The 16,960-nt window shown below is 43.8% G+C and overlaps 1 protein-coding gene across 1 annotated transcript in view; it reads left to right on the top strand.

Annotated features, from left to right (window-relative positions):
• The window catches only part of RAPGEF4 (Rap guanine nucleotide exchange factor 4), a 298,747-nt gene that overhangs the window by 250,995 nt on the left and 30,792 nt on the right, over nt 1-16,960 (top strand). The window contains exons 22-24 of the mRNA XM_030210347.1: nt 5,057-5,154; nt 9,440-9,565; nt 11,273-11,451. Coding sequence (XP_030066207.1) covers nt 5,057-5,154; nt 9,440-9,565; nt 11,273-11,451 — 403 coding nt within the window. The remainder of the gene's footprint in view (nt 1-5,056; nt 5,155-9,439; nt 9,566-11,272; nt 11,452-16,960) is intronic.

The raw sequence follows: 16,960 nt of genomic DNA, 5'->3' as shown, positions 1-16,960 counted from the left end.
GGGGTCAGGGGTGGGGTTTACATCCATAATCATCTGTCAACACAGAAAAAAAAAAGTAAAAATAAAATAATCACAATTAATACCTTCCTTATGATACGTCCAGGCCTCGCGGAAGCAGGAAGGCTGGTCAGAGGAGGTGGGGCACGTCATGCCATCAGACTAAGAAGTCCCGAAGCAAGCTGTAATAAGATTGGTGCCGCTACTGACAGCGATGGGCGATCTAAAGCACTTTGGAGGGAGTGAGAGGGATAGAGATGCGATACTAATTATAGGGACTGCAGGGAGGGAGATTGCAACCGATAAACAGTGCATCGGGGGGCGTGGGGCCTGGGGGGATGAGAGAGAGAGAGACGCGGCTGGGGAGGCTTAGCCTCCCCAAGCCTCTTATACCGGGCGCCTATGATCATATCGTATGGTGAGCCTTCCAGGAACAGAGCAAACCTACTGTACCTAAAGGTTCATCACTACAGTAGCCCTCAAGCTTGCAGGTTACTTATATATTTAGGTACAGCAGGTATTTCTGTGTTCCAGGAGGGCTCACATATTTGAGAATTGAACCTGGGTCCTGTTGTTCATTGTCCACTGCACTGACCACTAGGCTACTTCATCCACTTGCTTGCTGTCGTCTAGGAATGGCCATAATACCTGGAGCGGTCATAAAACCTGGCTTCTCCTGTCACTGTCACATCTTTGGGGGGTGGGAGGGGGGGTCAATGACCACTGGGAGATTAAGGGGAGGGGGTCATACCTTCTTCCCTCCAGTGGTTAGCTGGTTAGTTAGGGCACTTTACAGGTCTAGGTAAAAACGTATTTCTTTTCTTCCCTAGACAATTTTTCTGTTCCATTATCACAAAAAAAAAAAAGTCCAGATTGTAAACCCACCAAAGTCCTGCCCAAAACACACCTCCAACATGCCCCCTTGCTACTACTACTACTACTACTATTTAGCATTTCTATAGCGCTACAAGGTGTACGCAGCGCTGCACAAACATAGAAGAAAGACAGTCCCTGCTCAAAGAGCTTACAATCTAATAGACAAAAAATAAAGTAAGCAAATCAGTAAAAAAACATCCCAATTCTACCTTTAGATGTTTTGGTGGGAAAAATGTCCATCGGTTGCTTTGTGCCACTTTTGAGACATTTACCTCCAATCCCTAATACCTTAACTTCATCAAGAGAGGATATCAGCTGGCCTGCAAACTCAAACACAGGATCATAGATAGATGACCATGATAGATTCTGATCAAGAGGGGCTTGGTAGTCTGATGGGACTGACTTGAAGGTGAAATGAGCTTGTGGTAGTAATGAGTGATGGAACTGCATTATTTATAGTTAGGGGCAGTTATTCTGGAATTTAACATTGTTCTTCAACAGACTTTTTTCATCCCATGACATCAAGGATATTGGAATCTTTACCCAGAGTGATATAATGTGTTTTATAGCCCTCAGATTTTTAAAGAACTGCCTTTATAATGATTGACTGGTGTGAAAGTTGGGTTTTTCCCTGACCAGGAGCATATTGTACCATACACATGATTTTCGGTCTTCTGGACGCTTGAGATGTTGGACCGCAAGTCCTGTAAGTTCTTAAGAACATATTTCCCTATGAATGTCAATACGTTTCAGGATGCCTATAAAATCTAGTCAGAATCTTCTTGAAGATTGAGTGAAAGAGCATTAGACAGTTTTGGAGGAACAAGATAGGAGGTGTCCTCAAGGTTAGGTTCACTGATTCAGGGGCAGTAGAACACTTTTTTGTATGGGGGTGCCCAAGTTCTGCCTCCAGCTCCACCCCCAACCCCACCCCACCATTCCATAGTCCCCCCCCACCCCATGGCATCCAGCATCTCTTTTTCCCTCTCTCCTTCTCAACTCCCCCTATTGTGTCCACTATTTCCCTCTTTCAATTCACCCCCATGGTCTCCAACATCTCTGACTTTCCTCCTTCTCAACTCTCACCCCCATGGACTCCAGAATCTCCCCTCTCTTCCCTTCCCCCATGGTCTCCATCATTTCTCTTTCCTTCCTCTCAACCCCTCCCATCCAGCATCTCTCTGTTGTTCCTCTCCCCCCCCCCATGGAAGTCAGCATCTCTCTCCTTCACTCCCCTTCCCTTTACCTTCTTCTGTCCCCCCCATGGTGTCCAGCATTCCTCCTCCCCTTCCCCTTTTCAATATCTCTCCTTCCTTTCTTCCTTCCCTCTCTGCCCATGGTGTCCAGCATTCCCCTCCCCTCTTCCCCTTTCCCCTTCTCCTATTCAGCATCTCTCTCTCATTCCCTTTTTTCTTCACTCCCGATGGAATTCAGCAACTCTCTCCTTCACACTTCTCCCCTTTACCTTCTTCTGTCCATGGTGTTCAGCCTTCCCCTTCCCATCTTCAGCATAATCTCTCCTTCTCTGCCGCCTCGAGGTATTTACACCCTTACCTTGTTCCCCCAAGGTGGCAACTCTGTCATCTGCCTAAGAGGTAATGTGCAGCAGGCTTACTGGCACAAGGCCTTGAGCATCTAACCATGCTCAAGGCCTGCCGTCTCCTGCCTCCTCATCTGCAGGTGCTCAAGGCCCCTCTTCCACACTGGTCAGCCGGCTGTGCAATGCATCTTAGGCAGAAGATAGGGTAGCTATCCTGAGGGAGCAAGGTAAGGGGGAAAATATCTCACAACAAGGGAGGCAGGGAGGAAACATTTTGGGGGGTGCCATGGCACCTGTGACTCCCCCTGTTCCGATGCCTATACACTGATTGGATCTTGAGTTAATGGATTTGTGTCGAGTGTAAGGGATAGAGTTTTCTCTTCACTCTCCATGTCATGAGAATATGAGCTCCAGAGGTTTCTCTGACATGATTCACCACTTCCACAGTTCTGGAATTTTGTGGATGGTTAATAAGAGATTCCCAGCATTCTCTGGGTGATGGAGATCCTTCATAGAGGTGATAAGACTGCAAGGTAGGTTTTACAGGCTTAGAAGAGGGGTCCCTATTCTGCAGCTGCCTATAGTTGCAGTAGATAGAGCAAGAGAGAGTGATTCTGCAGGGCAGGCAGGTTAGCCCTGTTATTCTTTTGAGGCATCAGCTGTGGAGTTTCTGGTATTCATGCTCCAGTGGCGAGCAAATTGGGTGGCTTGATTACCGCAGGAGGAGGCAAGGTAATGGACTATGGTGGTGGTTAGGGCAGTGCTGGCTGCGAAGTGATCAGAGCTAGGAGTGTCAGCTCTGTGATGGAAGGTGGGGAGTGATGTTAGAATCATGTTTTTGAGGGGAGGATCTAAAACTCCTCTCAGTGCTGGGATGACTGATGACTTTGTAGGTTGTTGTGGCCTTAGAACTGTGTCCCCTGAGGAAACCCTTAGAGTTTACACTTTGGGTTCGATCTGATCACTTGCTGAAGGCACCATGCCTTTAGTGGGTACTTTTGAGAGTCCCACTGAGATTGCCATTTCTGAATGTTTGCATTTTTGTGGCTGTAGCCTCTAATGTTGAGGAGGAGCATGTTAGGTCATCTATCCTGATGGCCTTACTTGTCTTTGACATTTCCTGATCTACTAGGTTGTATTCTCAGCATATGTTTGTTTGTTTTTTTTTGGGGGGGGGGGGGGTTCAGTGAGAGCAGTAAAATACATTGGTGTGGTCTAATGGATGAAAAGACTAAAATGAAGACATACTATACCAGCAAATGCCCACAAAAAAACAAACAAACAAAGCTTTTCTAGGTCCAGGGGAGCAGATTTGTCTCTGGTTCTATCTGATTACAGTTCCATGGCTGCATCGATCCTGTAGAAAAGATAAAAAGCAAAACAAAAATAGCCCTTGAACATTATATTCCTTCCATTCTTTGACTGCATTTAGGATTTGGATTTAACTTGGGCTTTTTTCAGTTGTAGCTCAAGGTAAGTTACAATCAGGTACAGTAGGTATTTTCCTGACCCCACAAGATTCACAAAGATGCACTAGCAATTCTGGCACAGCAAATGCAATGAAGTCCATTCAATTCCTATGGGCTTTGTCACATTTGCCAAACCATGGCTTTGCAAAAAGAGTCCTAAGTTTGTACCCGAGGCAGTGGAGGATGAAGCAGCTTGCGCAAGATCATAAGCAGCTACAGTTGGAATTGAAGTATTGGGTTTTGTTCTCAGCTTGCTGCTGTAACCATTAAGCTGCACCTCCTTTCAGCCCTTCAAGGCTAATGCATTTCTCCAGCACAGTTCTGGAAAAGGATGAACAAGTCCAGACAATTTGCTTTTTATGTTTTTTATTTTTCCTGATAAATTTACCTCCCCTTTGTGGAGGATATGTGTGGACAAGCCCTTCAGATCTGAAATGGGCCTGTAATGATTTATAGCTGTTCTGCCTTTGTTCGGGTGGCACAGCCTATGGGCGTGCATCATTTATTTAAAACCTCTCCATTTGTGACCATCACTGTTTAAATATGAATACAAATTCTAATATTCCTTCTAAAGCAGGGGTTCTCAACACAGTCCTCAGGACTTACCGAACCAGTCAGGTCTTCAGGATGTACTGAAAACTGGCTGGGTGTGTCCCAAAGACTGGGTTCTAAAGACTCCTATTCTAAAGTAACCAAGGTGGATCAGGTTGACTACGTTGCTAGAGGATTCCAAACTTGTGTTACCTAAATAGTCTATTCTGTTTGTTTGAAAGTATGCTATTGCAGTAGCCTGCAGATCATTCTGCATGTTTATATTGCATATACACTGGTGCCTGCTGTATTTAATGTGGTCTCCTATTTAATAATTTGATAAGATAAATATTAAGTTATCAACGTGTACTACTGTTATTTAGGCAGGTTATTTTACCACTAATTCATGCTATTTTAGAACAGGTCCCATTTTATGCAGTGAGATATAGTTACTAATAACCCAGATTAACAGTAAAATAACCCACCTTAATAGCTGTCCACATTGATCACTTTCCCCCTTAATGCATTTCCATGCTATAATAACAATACTTGTTTTTAGCAATTTGATGTTGCCCGTCTTATCAAAGATTGCCTAAAATCTCTTCTGCAATTAACAAGAAATCATATGATTATTTATTTACAGAAAAAGTGGTCCTCAAGCCTAATGATGTTTCAGTGTTCACTACACTGAGTGTTAACGGGCGCCTCTTTGCTTGTCCACGTGACCAGTTTGATTCACTGGTATGTAGACTAATTTTCTTACAATGCAGCCCTTGAAGGAAATGTGTTATATTCACTATCATGTTGTTAATCTCAACCGCTTGGCTACCACGAGCCCCAGGCGGTAATTTCATTTTTTATAAGTGTCCGATAAGCGCGTCTGAAAATATTTTTTAATTTTCTACTGCTTGGTGCTAACTGGGCAGTAATTGGCAGTTTACGCACAACACATACACACACGGAGGCTCATTTTCAAAGTACATAGGGGTCCTTTTACTAAGGTGCGCTGAAAAATGGCCTGCGCTTTTGTAGGCGTGTGTATTGGAGGTCCATTTTTCAGTACGCCTGCAAAAAAGGCCTTTTTGGGGGCCGAAAATGGACGTGTGGCGAAATAAAAATTGGTGTGCATCCATTATGGGCCTGAGACCTTACCGTCACCCATTGACTTAGCGGTAAGGTCTCACGCATTAACCAAGCGGTAACCGTCAGTGGGCGTAAACTGCCAATTACCACCCGGTTAGCCCAACGCAGTAAAAAATTAAAAAATATTTTCAGACGCGCTTATCGGACACGTATAAAAAATGAAATTACCGCCTGGGGCTCGTGGTAGCCAAGCGGTAGTTCCAATTGACATGCATTAGACATGCGTAGGTGCCTACGCGCCTTAGTAAAAGGGCCCCATAGACTTACAAAGTTACATAGGTTGAAAATGAGCACCATAATATAGTAAAAGCTTTCACTAGTGGACTACTAAGCAAGCTTGGAAAATGTATTGGGCTTTTCCACTAAAAATGAATCCTTAAAGTTTGCTTACTGATCTTGCTTTCTTGCCTTTTCAGTGTATAACAACAATCTGTAAAACTGGTTACATAGGTGACATATACTAAATACACATGCTGAAAAACTACCATACATTTTCAGTTGGATTATTTTTATATTTAAAAATATGCTAATACTCTTTTCACTTGTTATAGCAAAGTGACCCTTTCATCGAGGAATATACAACATGAGTTGAAATCAGTCCAAGATGTACTTTAGCACAAACAATAATTGAAATATTGAGCTTATGGTTCTCAGAATTCTTAAAACACCTCCATTTTCCCTTCCATTAGCTCTGAAATCATAGTGAGAACATTAATCAAATGTTTTCTGTCTAAAACAGTGTTCTACGACAATGACACTAACATATCAATGTATATCTGGGTGGCACTTCTATTTAGAAAAGCTGATCTGGAAAATATTGAAAAGTAGCTTAATTTTGTAGCAAATAAAGGCAGTGGCGTTCCTAGGGTGGCTGACACCCAGGGCGGATCACCGATGCGCCCCCCCCGGGTGCAGCGCGACCCCCCACCCCCGGCGAAAGGACACACCTCCCCCCGGCGAAAGGACACCCCCCCCCCGGGTGCATTTTTACCTGCTGGGGGGTGCCGCGCGCCTGTCGGCTTCGCTCGTTCCATGCTCCCTCTGCCCCAGAACAGGAAGTAACCTGTTCCGGGGCAGAAGGAGCACGGAACGAGTGGAGCAGACAGGCGCACGGCACCCCCCCAGCGGCGTGCACCCGGGGCGGACCGCCCCCACCGCCCCCCCCCTTGGTACGCCACTGAATAAAGGCACTGAACATTCAGCAAAGAGCCCCGTTAAATCTTTGAGTCAACACAGAATCAATGCCTCAGGATGGTGTTTAAGGGGCGTTATGTTGCTTGGGGTCCCATCCTTCAGATGAGGTGTTGCACTATGACTCAGTCTTCCCTATTGGTATTAAAGACCTCTTGATCAAGGCCCTTCTTAAACTATGGGATGTATGTCAAGTAGTGGCAAATGACTATTGGATAAGACAGGCAATATTGTGGGAAACAGCTGGAGGAGGTGAATGAGGAGTAGCCTAATGGTTAGTGCAGTGGTCTGAGAACACGATTAACAGGATTCAATCCCACTACAGCTCCTTGTAACTCTGGGCAAATCACTTAACCCTCCATTGCCCCAGGTACAAAATAAGTACCTGTACATAATATGCAAACTAATTTGATAGTAAGCTCAGAAAGGCAATATGTCAAATCCTATCCCCTGATCAGTAAGGCCCTACTTCAAGGCCTCACAGTTAATTGGATTACAGTGAATATGCATAAGAGAAATTTGCATATATTAGATACCCATTATATCCAAATTCATCTCATGCATATTGATTGAGAGTTTCTTGTGATGTCACCAGGACAGTTACGAAGTCCTTCCTTTTGCAGAAATTGTAGATCACACAATATTAGACTTCCACTATAATTTAATTCAGATCTTACTCCTGGTATTAGAGATGTTTATCCTGATATTACACTACATTTCAAGGATAGTAAGAACAATATGAACTGCCAAAATTCTCTATGTAAAAAGGAAAAAGCTAATTAAAACTCAAAAACTGCTTTGCTCTTCTTGAGAAACAATTTATCAGTCCTATTCAAGTGTACTAAGATAAAAGCAAATACTAGGTAGTTACTTCTGGATTATCCCCAAGTTTGGGTGCCTAAGTTTGGGCACGCTGTCGAGATGTGTGTGCAATTTATTTACTTAACGAACCATCAAGTATCAATAATTAGGTGCTAACAACCAATTATTGACTTTTATTGGCAACAGTTCGATTTTACATGCACATCTGGCTACATGCTATTCTGTAACACTGGGCATTCATATCCCATAGTGATTTACCCAAAAGGGGTGTGGCCACTGGAGGGGCATGGGCGTGTCAGGGGCATTCTGAAAAATTGCAAAGGTTATAGAATACTAGCTCACTGTGCTGAACTTGGGTGCCAACATTTATGCCTGGTTTCGGTAAACGCAAGTCTGGTGCTCAAAGTAAGGGCACGGGAATTGGCACAAAGTGTGATTAAATAAAGGGCACGTCCCTTTTATAAAATTTTGCTTAGTGCTGATCTTTTCTAGTGCCCATTTTTTAGTGGAGGAGTAGCCTAGTGGTTAGTGCAGTGGACTTTGATCCTGGGGAACTGAGTTCAATTCCCACTGCAGCTCCTTGTGACTCTGGACAAGTCACTTATCCCTCCATTGCCCCTGGTACAAAATAAGTATCTGAAAATATGTAAACCGCTTTGAATGTACTTGCAAAAACCTCAGAAAGGTGGTATATCAAGCCCCTATGTGTGTATGCAGTGTTTAATACAAAAAAAACCCAGTAATTCTCTTGTTAGCTGAGCATTACATAGAGGGGCATTTTCAAAATGTCATCTAAATCGGACTTTGGACGTTTTGCGCTGAACATCCCAAATCCAAATAGGAAATATAGCCATCTTCAAAACAGCAAAACCTCTTATCTTTTTTTTGTTTGAAAATGGCCAAATGCAAGATGTTTTTGTTGTCTGTGCGTTTATCTTTTTGGTCCATTTTCAAAAAAATGTGTAAGTGAAAAACAAACAAAATCAAGTCATTTGGATGTAGGAGGAGCCAACATTCTTAGCACAGTGGCCACTCAGACATCCCAGAAGAGCAGTGGAGCACCCTAGGGGGCACCTCTATGGACTTCATATAAAAGCTCCCAGGTACACACCTCACCGTTGCTCCCTTATATTGTATGGGGAACCCTCCAAAACCCACCAAAAACCTACTATACCCAACTGTACACCATTACAGTAGCCCTTATTGCTGCAGGTGTCACCTATTTGTGGGTACAATTGGTTTTTGGTGAGTGTAGGAGGTCTCTCACTGCCCACCACAAGTGTAACAGGTAGGAGGAGGTATGGGCCTGGGTCCTAGTGCACTGCATTGACCACTAGGCTAATGCAGGGACCTGCTTGCTGCTCTAATAGAACTGGCTATAACATCTGAAGCAGTGATAGAGGTTAGTATGTACTGTTTTTATTCACATGTTTGGGGGGTGGGAGGGGGTCAGTGACCACTGAGGGAGTAAGGGGGGGTCATCCCTGATTCCCTTCAGTGGTCATCTGGTTATTTAGGGCACCTTTTTGTGCCTTATTCATTCTAAAAAGCGGTCTAGCCCAAAACATTGAAATTGTAGCCCTAGATGTTTTTCTTTTCCTCCATTATGGCTGTAAAATGTCCGCCCTTATCCCACCCCCCCCCCCCCCCGATACACCCCCACCATGCCCCTTGTGATGTGGCTGCACTGCAGATTAATTGCATAGATAAACATCTGCAACATAGGTTTCAAAAATACCAATTTGGGCATTTTGAGAAGAAATTAGTCTAAATGCTGCTTTATGACACTTTTTGGATGTTTTTCTCTTTTGAAAATGAGCCCCACAGTGTACTGGAAATGATCTGATTGATATTTTTGAAATATTCTTAGACACCTCTTGCAGAACAAGAAGGTCCTTCTGCTGGAACTATAGGAACATTTGAACTGATGAGTTCTAAGGATTTAGCCTACCAAATGACTATTCACGATTGGGACCTCTTCAGCTGTGTGCATGAGGTATGACCTGCTGTAGTTGTGGCTATCTAATATTGTGGGATTTTACAGTATAGAGGTAAAAATACTCTCATACGTTCCTTTCAGCAAATCATGTGGAGTGACATTTTAGAAAGAATGTCCAACTTAGTCTATTTTTCATGTGTTTCAGAACAGGGGAACCTGAGAAATGGATGTCCGTGTACTGGTGACATCCAACATGAATATCCATTTTACTAACTGAACTGCCCAAATTTTGAACAGGACAAAACAAAGGACATGAACGTCATTGTGACAACATAGGAACGGCCTTATTATAAAATGGCCACCTAGCAGTCTTTATGGAGAAGTAGCCTCATGGTTAGAGCAGTAATCTAAAAACCAGACAACCCTGGATCAAATCCCACTACAGCTCTTTGTGATTTTATTGTAAGCCCTCCAGGAACAGAAAAATACCTACTGTGGCTTTCCTTACTCCCACCAATGGACAGCTGCTCAGTTGGAGCACTTTTATGTAACCTGGATGTGCCGGTCTAAATACCAGCGTCCATCTATTTGGACATAGACATCCCTTCCACTTCTGATATCAGAGTTGGATGTCCATATTTGGGCCCCACCCTAGTCCCACCCAAAACAAGCACAGACCAAGCTCCCTTGCCATACGAACGTACAGCAGTTTTAAATGTCCATATCCCAGCTTTACGAAGTCAAGATTTCCACATGCATGCAATATGGATGTCTAATGCCAGTTTTCAGATGTCTAAAATATGAAGAGAGCTTCAAAAATAAGGGTCTATGTCCATTATTTAGCTTCATAATATTAGGACAACCAGAAAAGTGAATAAGCAAAACTAAAATCCGATTTCAAGTCCAAAGGTTGAATTTTCAAAATGTCAGTTACTTAGAGGTCCTTTTACTAAGTGCGGCAAAAGGGGGCCTGAGCTGCATGTTGTTGTGCACTGAGACCCCCTTTTACAGCAGTGGGTAAAAGGCTGTTTTAAAAAAAAAAAAAGAAATGGCTATGAGGTAGAGAAGCACTTGCCGTGCAACCATTTGGGAGGAGCACTTACTGCCACCCACTGAGGTGGCGGTAAGGGCTCCCGTGCTAACCCGGTGGTAACTGGAAATGACGTGCACTGGGGGTAGGAACCGCCAGGCTGCTGCGATAGTCCAGTGGTACTTCCAATTTAGCGAGCAGTAAGCCCGCATTGGGCTTACTGCCTCTTAGTAAAGGACCCCCTTATTTGACTGACTTTAGAAAGTGTTGGGCAGTTTAGTTGGTTTTTTATTATTTATTTTTCTAAATAGTATGACTGTTGCCTTGAGTTGGTTAGGCTCACAGTGCCTTCAGTATTGAAAAATTTCCAAGCTGAGTTAAAGTTTCTCTGGCTGCAAAAAAAGATACGTCGGCTGCCTCAGGGAGGGATATTTGTTCTGTCCTTTGGATATTTATATCCTGTGCTTAATTCAATCCAAATCTGTACATTTCACAGAATAGAAATCTGTATGTATTTTTCTGGTGCCACCTCTAACCCACTAGAGACCCATAGTAAATAGAGGTCTTTTTTTTTTTTTTAAAGCTACTTCTCATAGTAGAGTTTGAACTATATTGGTACATCTTAGTTAGCAGAATTATCACCATCTGCATTATTCTCCCTGATGCTTTAGGTTTGGCTTGTTATGGAATTTTAAAATATATTTATAACAAACCTCTTCTTTATTCCTTTCTAGTTGGAGCTCATATATCATACATTTGGACGGCACAATTTTAAAAAGACCACAGCAAACTTAGATCTGTTTTTGAGAAGATTTAATGAAGTTCAGTTCTGGGTGGTAACAGAGATTTGCCTCTGCTCCCAACTGAGCAAACGTGTCCAGCTCCTGAAGAAATTTATTAAGATAGCAGCCCAGTAAGTGCCCAGTGGTGCAATATCACTTTTGTTATTCTGTTATATTTAACTTTTATTTTCTCATCAATATCCTGTAATCCCTATTACTATGTAAGCCGCATTGAACCTGCTTTGAGTGGGAAAGCGCAGGGTACAAATGTAATAATAATAATATATGAATAGTGCGAGGTAATGAGCAGGTGTACAAGTCAGTGGCATAGATATGTGAGACCACGGGGGCCTGGGCCCCCCCACCAAATTTCTTCTGGGCCCCTGGGTTTGCTGGCGGGGGTTCCCAACCCCCACCAGCTGAAGTCTTCACCCAGTGCCGGTCTCGGCGCCGCTGTGTTGCCTGCCCTGCTCGCTCTTCCCCTCTCGTCCGGCACGCTTCTTTTAGTGAAACTGAGCATGCTCAATTTCACTAAAAGAAGTGTGCAGGACGTGAGGGGAAGAGCAAGCAGGGCAGGCAACACGGCAGCACCGAGACTGGCACTGAATGAAGGCTTCAGCTGGTGGGGGTTGGGGGTCCCCGCCAACCAAGGTATTAAACTGTGGCAGTGAGGTGGCAAGGATGGGGTTCGGTGAGGCGGCAGACCAAAATATGCCCCCTCACCTTGGGCTCTGGCCCCCTCCCGCCTTGAGGTCTGGCTACTCCCCTGGTACAAGTATGCACGCATACATTCTCAGATAATTTTCAAAATATATCCTTTTGTTTTGGAAAAAAAAAGTTATGTGTGCATTCGGTTTTAAAACTGGCCCCAAGGAAGGAAGTTCTATAAACTCAAATACTGCTTCGCTGTTCTTGAGAACCAATTTAATAATCCTATACAAATGTACTAACATAAGAGCAAATGCTAGGCAGTTTCTTCTGGATTATCCCCCGGATTCTATATATGATGCCCAAATTCGGGCACACAATTACTTAACGAGCCATCAACTATCAATAATTGGGTGCTAACAAATAATTATTGACCTTTATTGGCAACAATTAGGTTTTGTCTGTGCATCAGCTGTGCATTATTCTGTCCACATCCCATAGTAGGTAACCCAAAAATAGTAGGTAACCCAAAAGGGGATGTGGCCATGGGAGGGGCATGGGCATGTCAGGGCATTCTGAAAAATTGTGCATGTTATTACAGAATACTAGCTCACTGCACCCAACTTGGGCACCAGCATTTATAACTGACTTCAGTCTGGCACCCAAAGTTAGGGCATTGGAATTGATACCAATTACATGCAAATTTCATTGGAATAATATCATGTATATGTGTGTACATAGGCACATAAATGCCAAAAGTCCACCTAAGCAAACTGTGCGAACTGAGCATGTGCAAAGAGTACCAGTATTGGCAGCTGGAAAAGAGGCTGCCAACTTCTTCGCTGCTGAGGCAGCAGTTAAAAACATATTTTCTTTCAAAATTCTTACTGTGATATTATAGTTAATCTCATTGATGGACGGAATTAACGTTATTCTACTTTTGATTTAATGTATCTTTTCTTTTTGTTAACCCGCTCTGAACCTAATTTTAGGGATTGGACGGGCTACAAATATCCATCATCATCGTCGCTGGGGCAGTTCCGGGCAGTGGATCTCATCGGCTGGTGGGCATTGGGCACCCCCACCAGCAGGGGTGGCCCAACGCAATCTGCCACCCAAGGCAGGGATGATATGCTGCTCCCGCCCGATCTGACATCTCTCCCCTTCCTTCCTCAACCCTCTTCCTTGCATTTATCTTATTTTTTTCTTTTTCAAACGTTGGCAGCAGCAGTGATTCCCATAAGCTGCCCTGCTGCGGTGCCGCCAGCACCGGCCTCTTTGCTCTTCTGCATCCTGCTTCTAAGGAAACAGGAAGGTACATCAAGAGGTGGACCGCAGTAGGGAGAAGAGGCCGGTGCTGGCGGCAGGGCAGCCTATGGGAATTGCTGCCACTAACGCTGCCACTGCTGCCTTTTGGAAAAGAAAAAGATAAGATAAACATGGAGAAGAGGATTGAGGAGACAAGGGGTGAGTGCCGCTCCATGGATTATGCTACTTGAGGCCCCCGCCTCAGTTTGACCTATTGGTAGGGTTTCCACTGTCCACCAGCCATTCAACAGGTACTTTAGGTTGTGGAGGAGGCCAGTGCCCAAACTGGGGTGGGAGGGAGGGAGCCCAGGCCGCTAAGGCCCCCCATGGTTATACCACTGGTGAATTCTATAATGACATCTGAAGATTCCATTATAGAATACTAGCTTAAGTTGTCATCTACACATCTACAGTTAGGCATGTCCACTTACACCCTTACAATAGCAGGTGTAAATGTGTCGGGTGTACACTTACCCATGTAAATGCTAGTATTCTGTCACTTTATCATGCAAATGGTGTTTACACTTAAGCACCAAATGGCAGAAAACAGGTGAACTCCCCCACGGAAAGTCAAAGGAATCAACAGGAGAGCAGAGGGTGACAGACTGACTCCAAGCCCGGAGGTGATGTGCAAAAATCCTTTATTCAGTAGCACCAGCTAAATGACTCTGTTGTCCTCTGAAGCAGGCAGTTGCATCCGCTAAAGCACAGACCCATGTTGGGTCATTCATCTGGTGCTACTGAATAAAGGATTTTTGCATATCATCTCCCAGGCTTGGAGTCAAGTCTGTCACCCTCTGCTGTTGTTCAAATTTAGGCACAATTTTATAGAATGAGGGGCTAAGTGCATAACTTTAACATGCTTTAATAAAAGTCCCCCTTAGCCTATTCAGCCCTTAGTAATTACACATGTATGGCATCTTTTAGTAGTGCAATGTACATGAAAGCAATTGATTTTTTTTTAACACAATAATGCGTCTTCCCTGCTTAGACCCAATCTCTGGCCATGGCAAGCTCCCTATGGGAGAACAACCTGAACCTGGAACTGCAGCTGGACTGCTGTGGCTTTTCCATTGAAGCCTGCTGATTGAAATTTTGTTTTTCTGCCTGGAAATATTTCCATCTTCCCAGCAGCCATTTAGAAATGCTAAAGGTGTTTTTTTTTTCATTACTGCTTGTAGTTTTAAAGCAACCGAACAAAGACAGAAACAAGCCCCCTTTTCACCCTGCCAAACTAAAGCTTTATAACCTCGCTCACATTAACAGCAGGAAGCATATGAATACATAATTGCGTTTTATTATTTTAATTGATCCTACTTCTATTAACATTACAAAACAACTGTAGGGTCTATAATGTACCCATTAAACCATGATGCAGCCAGTGCAGGGAACTTACCTGCAGCCAGGGGCTAGTTAGATGTGTCCATGTGAAGGGAATACTCTGCCAGTGACACTAATATCGACTTGAACAACCCTTGTTTATTGAGTGATTCTAGAAAGCTATAACTACATCGTTGAATGTGTGTTTTGGTGCTGAGGATCCTGCAGTGACTTCCGAGGAACAAATCTATCGAAACAAGTGCAGAACTCAAAGACTTATTGTCAAGAGACGGCAGGTTTTTCGCTAAGCAACGCATCAGCAGATCCAGTTCTTGATTCTGAAGCATTTTCTCTTCATTGAACTCCTCAGACTTATTTTACTTCAGTGTATTTTATTGCTTACATTGGGGTTGACATTCAAAATGATTTGACTGGCCAGGAATGACTCCTGGTCGTTTAAATCTCCTGTCTGGAGCTAACTGGGCATAGTCAGTGTCACTTAACTGGATAGTGCAGCTGAAAATGTCTGGTTAGCACCAGAAACGTAGCCAGGTTGTGACGCCAGGGGGAGCGGAGAGGCACACACGTGCACTGAGATCCAGATGCACTTAACGAGCCAGCAACGTGGTTTTTAAACTGGTTCTAGCCAGTTTAGTGCGCAAGTAGTAAACCGGGACAAGCACAAACGGGTTCCCCGAGCCATTGTCCTGTCACGGTAGCAGCTAACGAAAACGGAATGCAAATGATCTACAGGTTATTATAATGAGCTAATTAACAGATGCACAGCCGTTTTCCGACTCCATGCACTGTGGAAAACCTAACGGGAGGTCTGCACCTCTCGTTGGGGCTGCTGAGTGGGACTATGCAGAGGAGGACGCCCATCACAAAATCTGAAGAAAAAACATCCAAGCTCATCAGGGACGTCCTTTTTTTTTTTTTTCGAGTAACACCTGGCTGTCCTTCACTCAAAAAAAAAAAGGATGTCCCTGACGAGCACCTGGACGTTTTCCTTCAGCTTTTATGATGGACCCATCACAAAAGCTGAAAGAAAACGTCCAGGTGCTCGTCAGGGACATCCTTTTTTTTTGTTGAAGGACATCTTTGGCATGCACAGAGCAGCCAGCATAACGATTGGCTGCTCTGCACATGCTCAGCTGCCCAACTGACTTCCCTTCCTTAGGAAGGAAATCGCATGCAAATGAGCTAACAGCGAGCAGCTCATTTGCATGCGATTTCCTTCATGCATGCCCTTTCCTTACCGATTCACTAAGGGATCAGTAAGGAAAGGGCTGTTTACATGGAATTTAGTGCATCTGGCCCTGAGTAGCAATGGACTGCCTGAAAAATAGGTGCTGGGGCCATTCGAAATCTCTTTGGGGGAGAGGTCACTACCCTGGCGCCCCATCTAGCTACGCCTCTGGTTAGCACCCAGTGTGAAACCAGCTATTTTGGAAGTATTCCAGATGTTGAGTCAGCACTTGGCTGGTTAAGTGCCGATATTCAGCACTTAACAGGCCATGGTAACTATAAAAATAGGACCACATAAAAGTCAGTCCTATCTGTATACAGTTCACCTGAATATCACACTTCTGGTTATGTTTTCACTGGCTCTGTATACCCGGAAATTCAATACTAGAGTCCAAACATGGCCTGGCATTGAATTTCAGGGAAACACTGGTGGCAGGCAGCAAAACACTGATTGCCTCCGGCTGAATATCAACCCTATTATTTATTATTATTAGTTCTTGGCCAATTAAATAGTGCAGAATATCGAGCGATTTGTGCCTAACTTTGGATGCAAGCACTTATACCCTTGTAAATGCTGGCACTCAACAAATGGCAGTTAGATGAGTATATATCATTGTTCTGTAACATTGCGCCTAAATTCTGTGAACACCCCTAACCTGCCATGCCCCTCCCATGGAATTGTACACTATGAAATTTAGACACGTATGTTATAGAATAGGTTATACAGCAGAGCCACACATAGGGCCAGATTCTATATATGGTGCTGAAAATATCTGCACGGAACATATTCACGCCTAAGTATATGCTATAATCAGCGACTAAAGTGAGACGGTGATTATAGCATATACTTACCCCCAGATTCTATTATCAGCACCTAAAGTTAGGCAGCGATATCAGCGCACTTCCATTTGCGCCAACAAAACCTGGTGTAAATCTCAACACGTAGATTTAGGCGCACTGGGCCACATTCTATAACAATGCATCTAAGTTTTGAAACACCCATAGCCATGCCCCTTTTTGCCTGTGTGCATTAGAAATTTGGCGCACATCATTACAAAATATGCGTAGCAAGTTGTACACCTAGATTCTAATCATTGCCAATTACTGCTCATCATA

Source organism: Microcaecilia unicolor, chromosome 7 (assembly GCF_901765095.1).
Source record: "Microcaecilia unicolor chromosome 7, aMicUni1.1, whole genome shotgun sequence".
NCBI classification, from domain to species: domain Eukaryota; kingdom Metazoa; phylum Chordata; class Amphibia; order Gymnophiona; family Siphonopidae; genus Microcaecilia; species Microcaecilia unicolor.
Note: the sequence above shows the minus strand (reverse complement) of the source record. Positions and strands in the feature narration are given on the sequence as shown.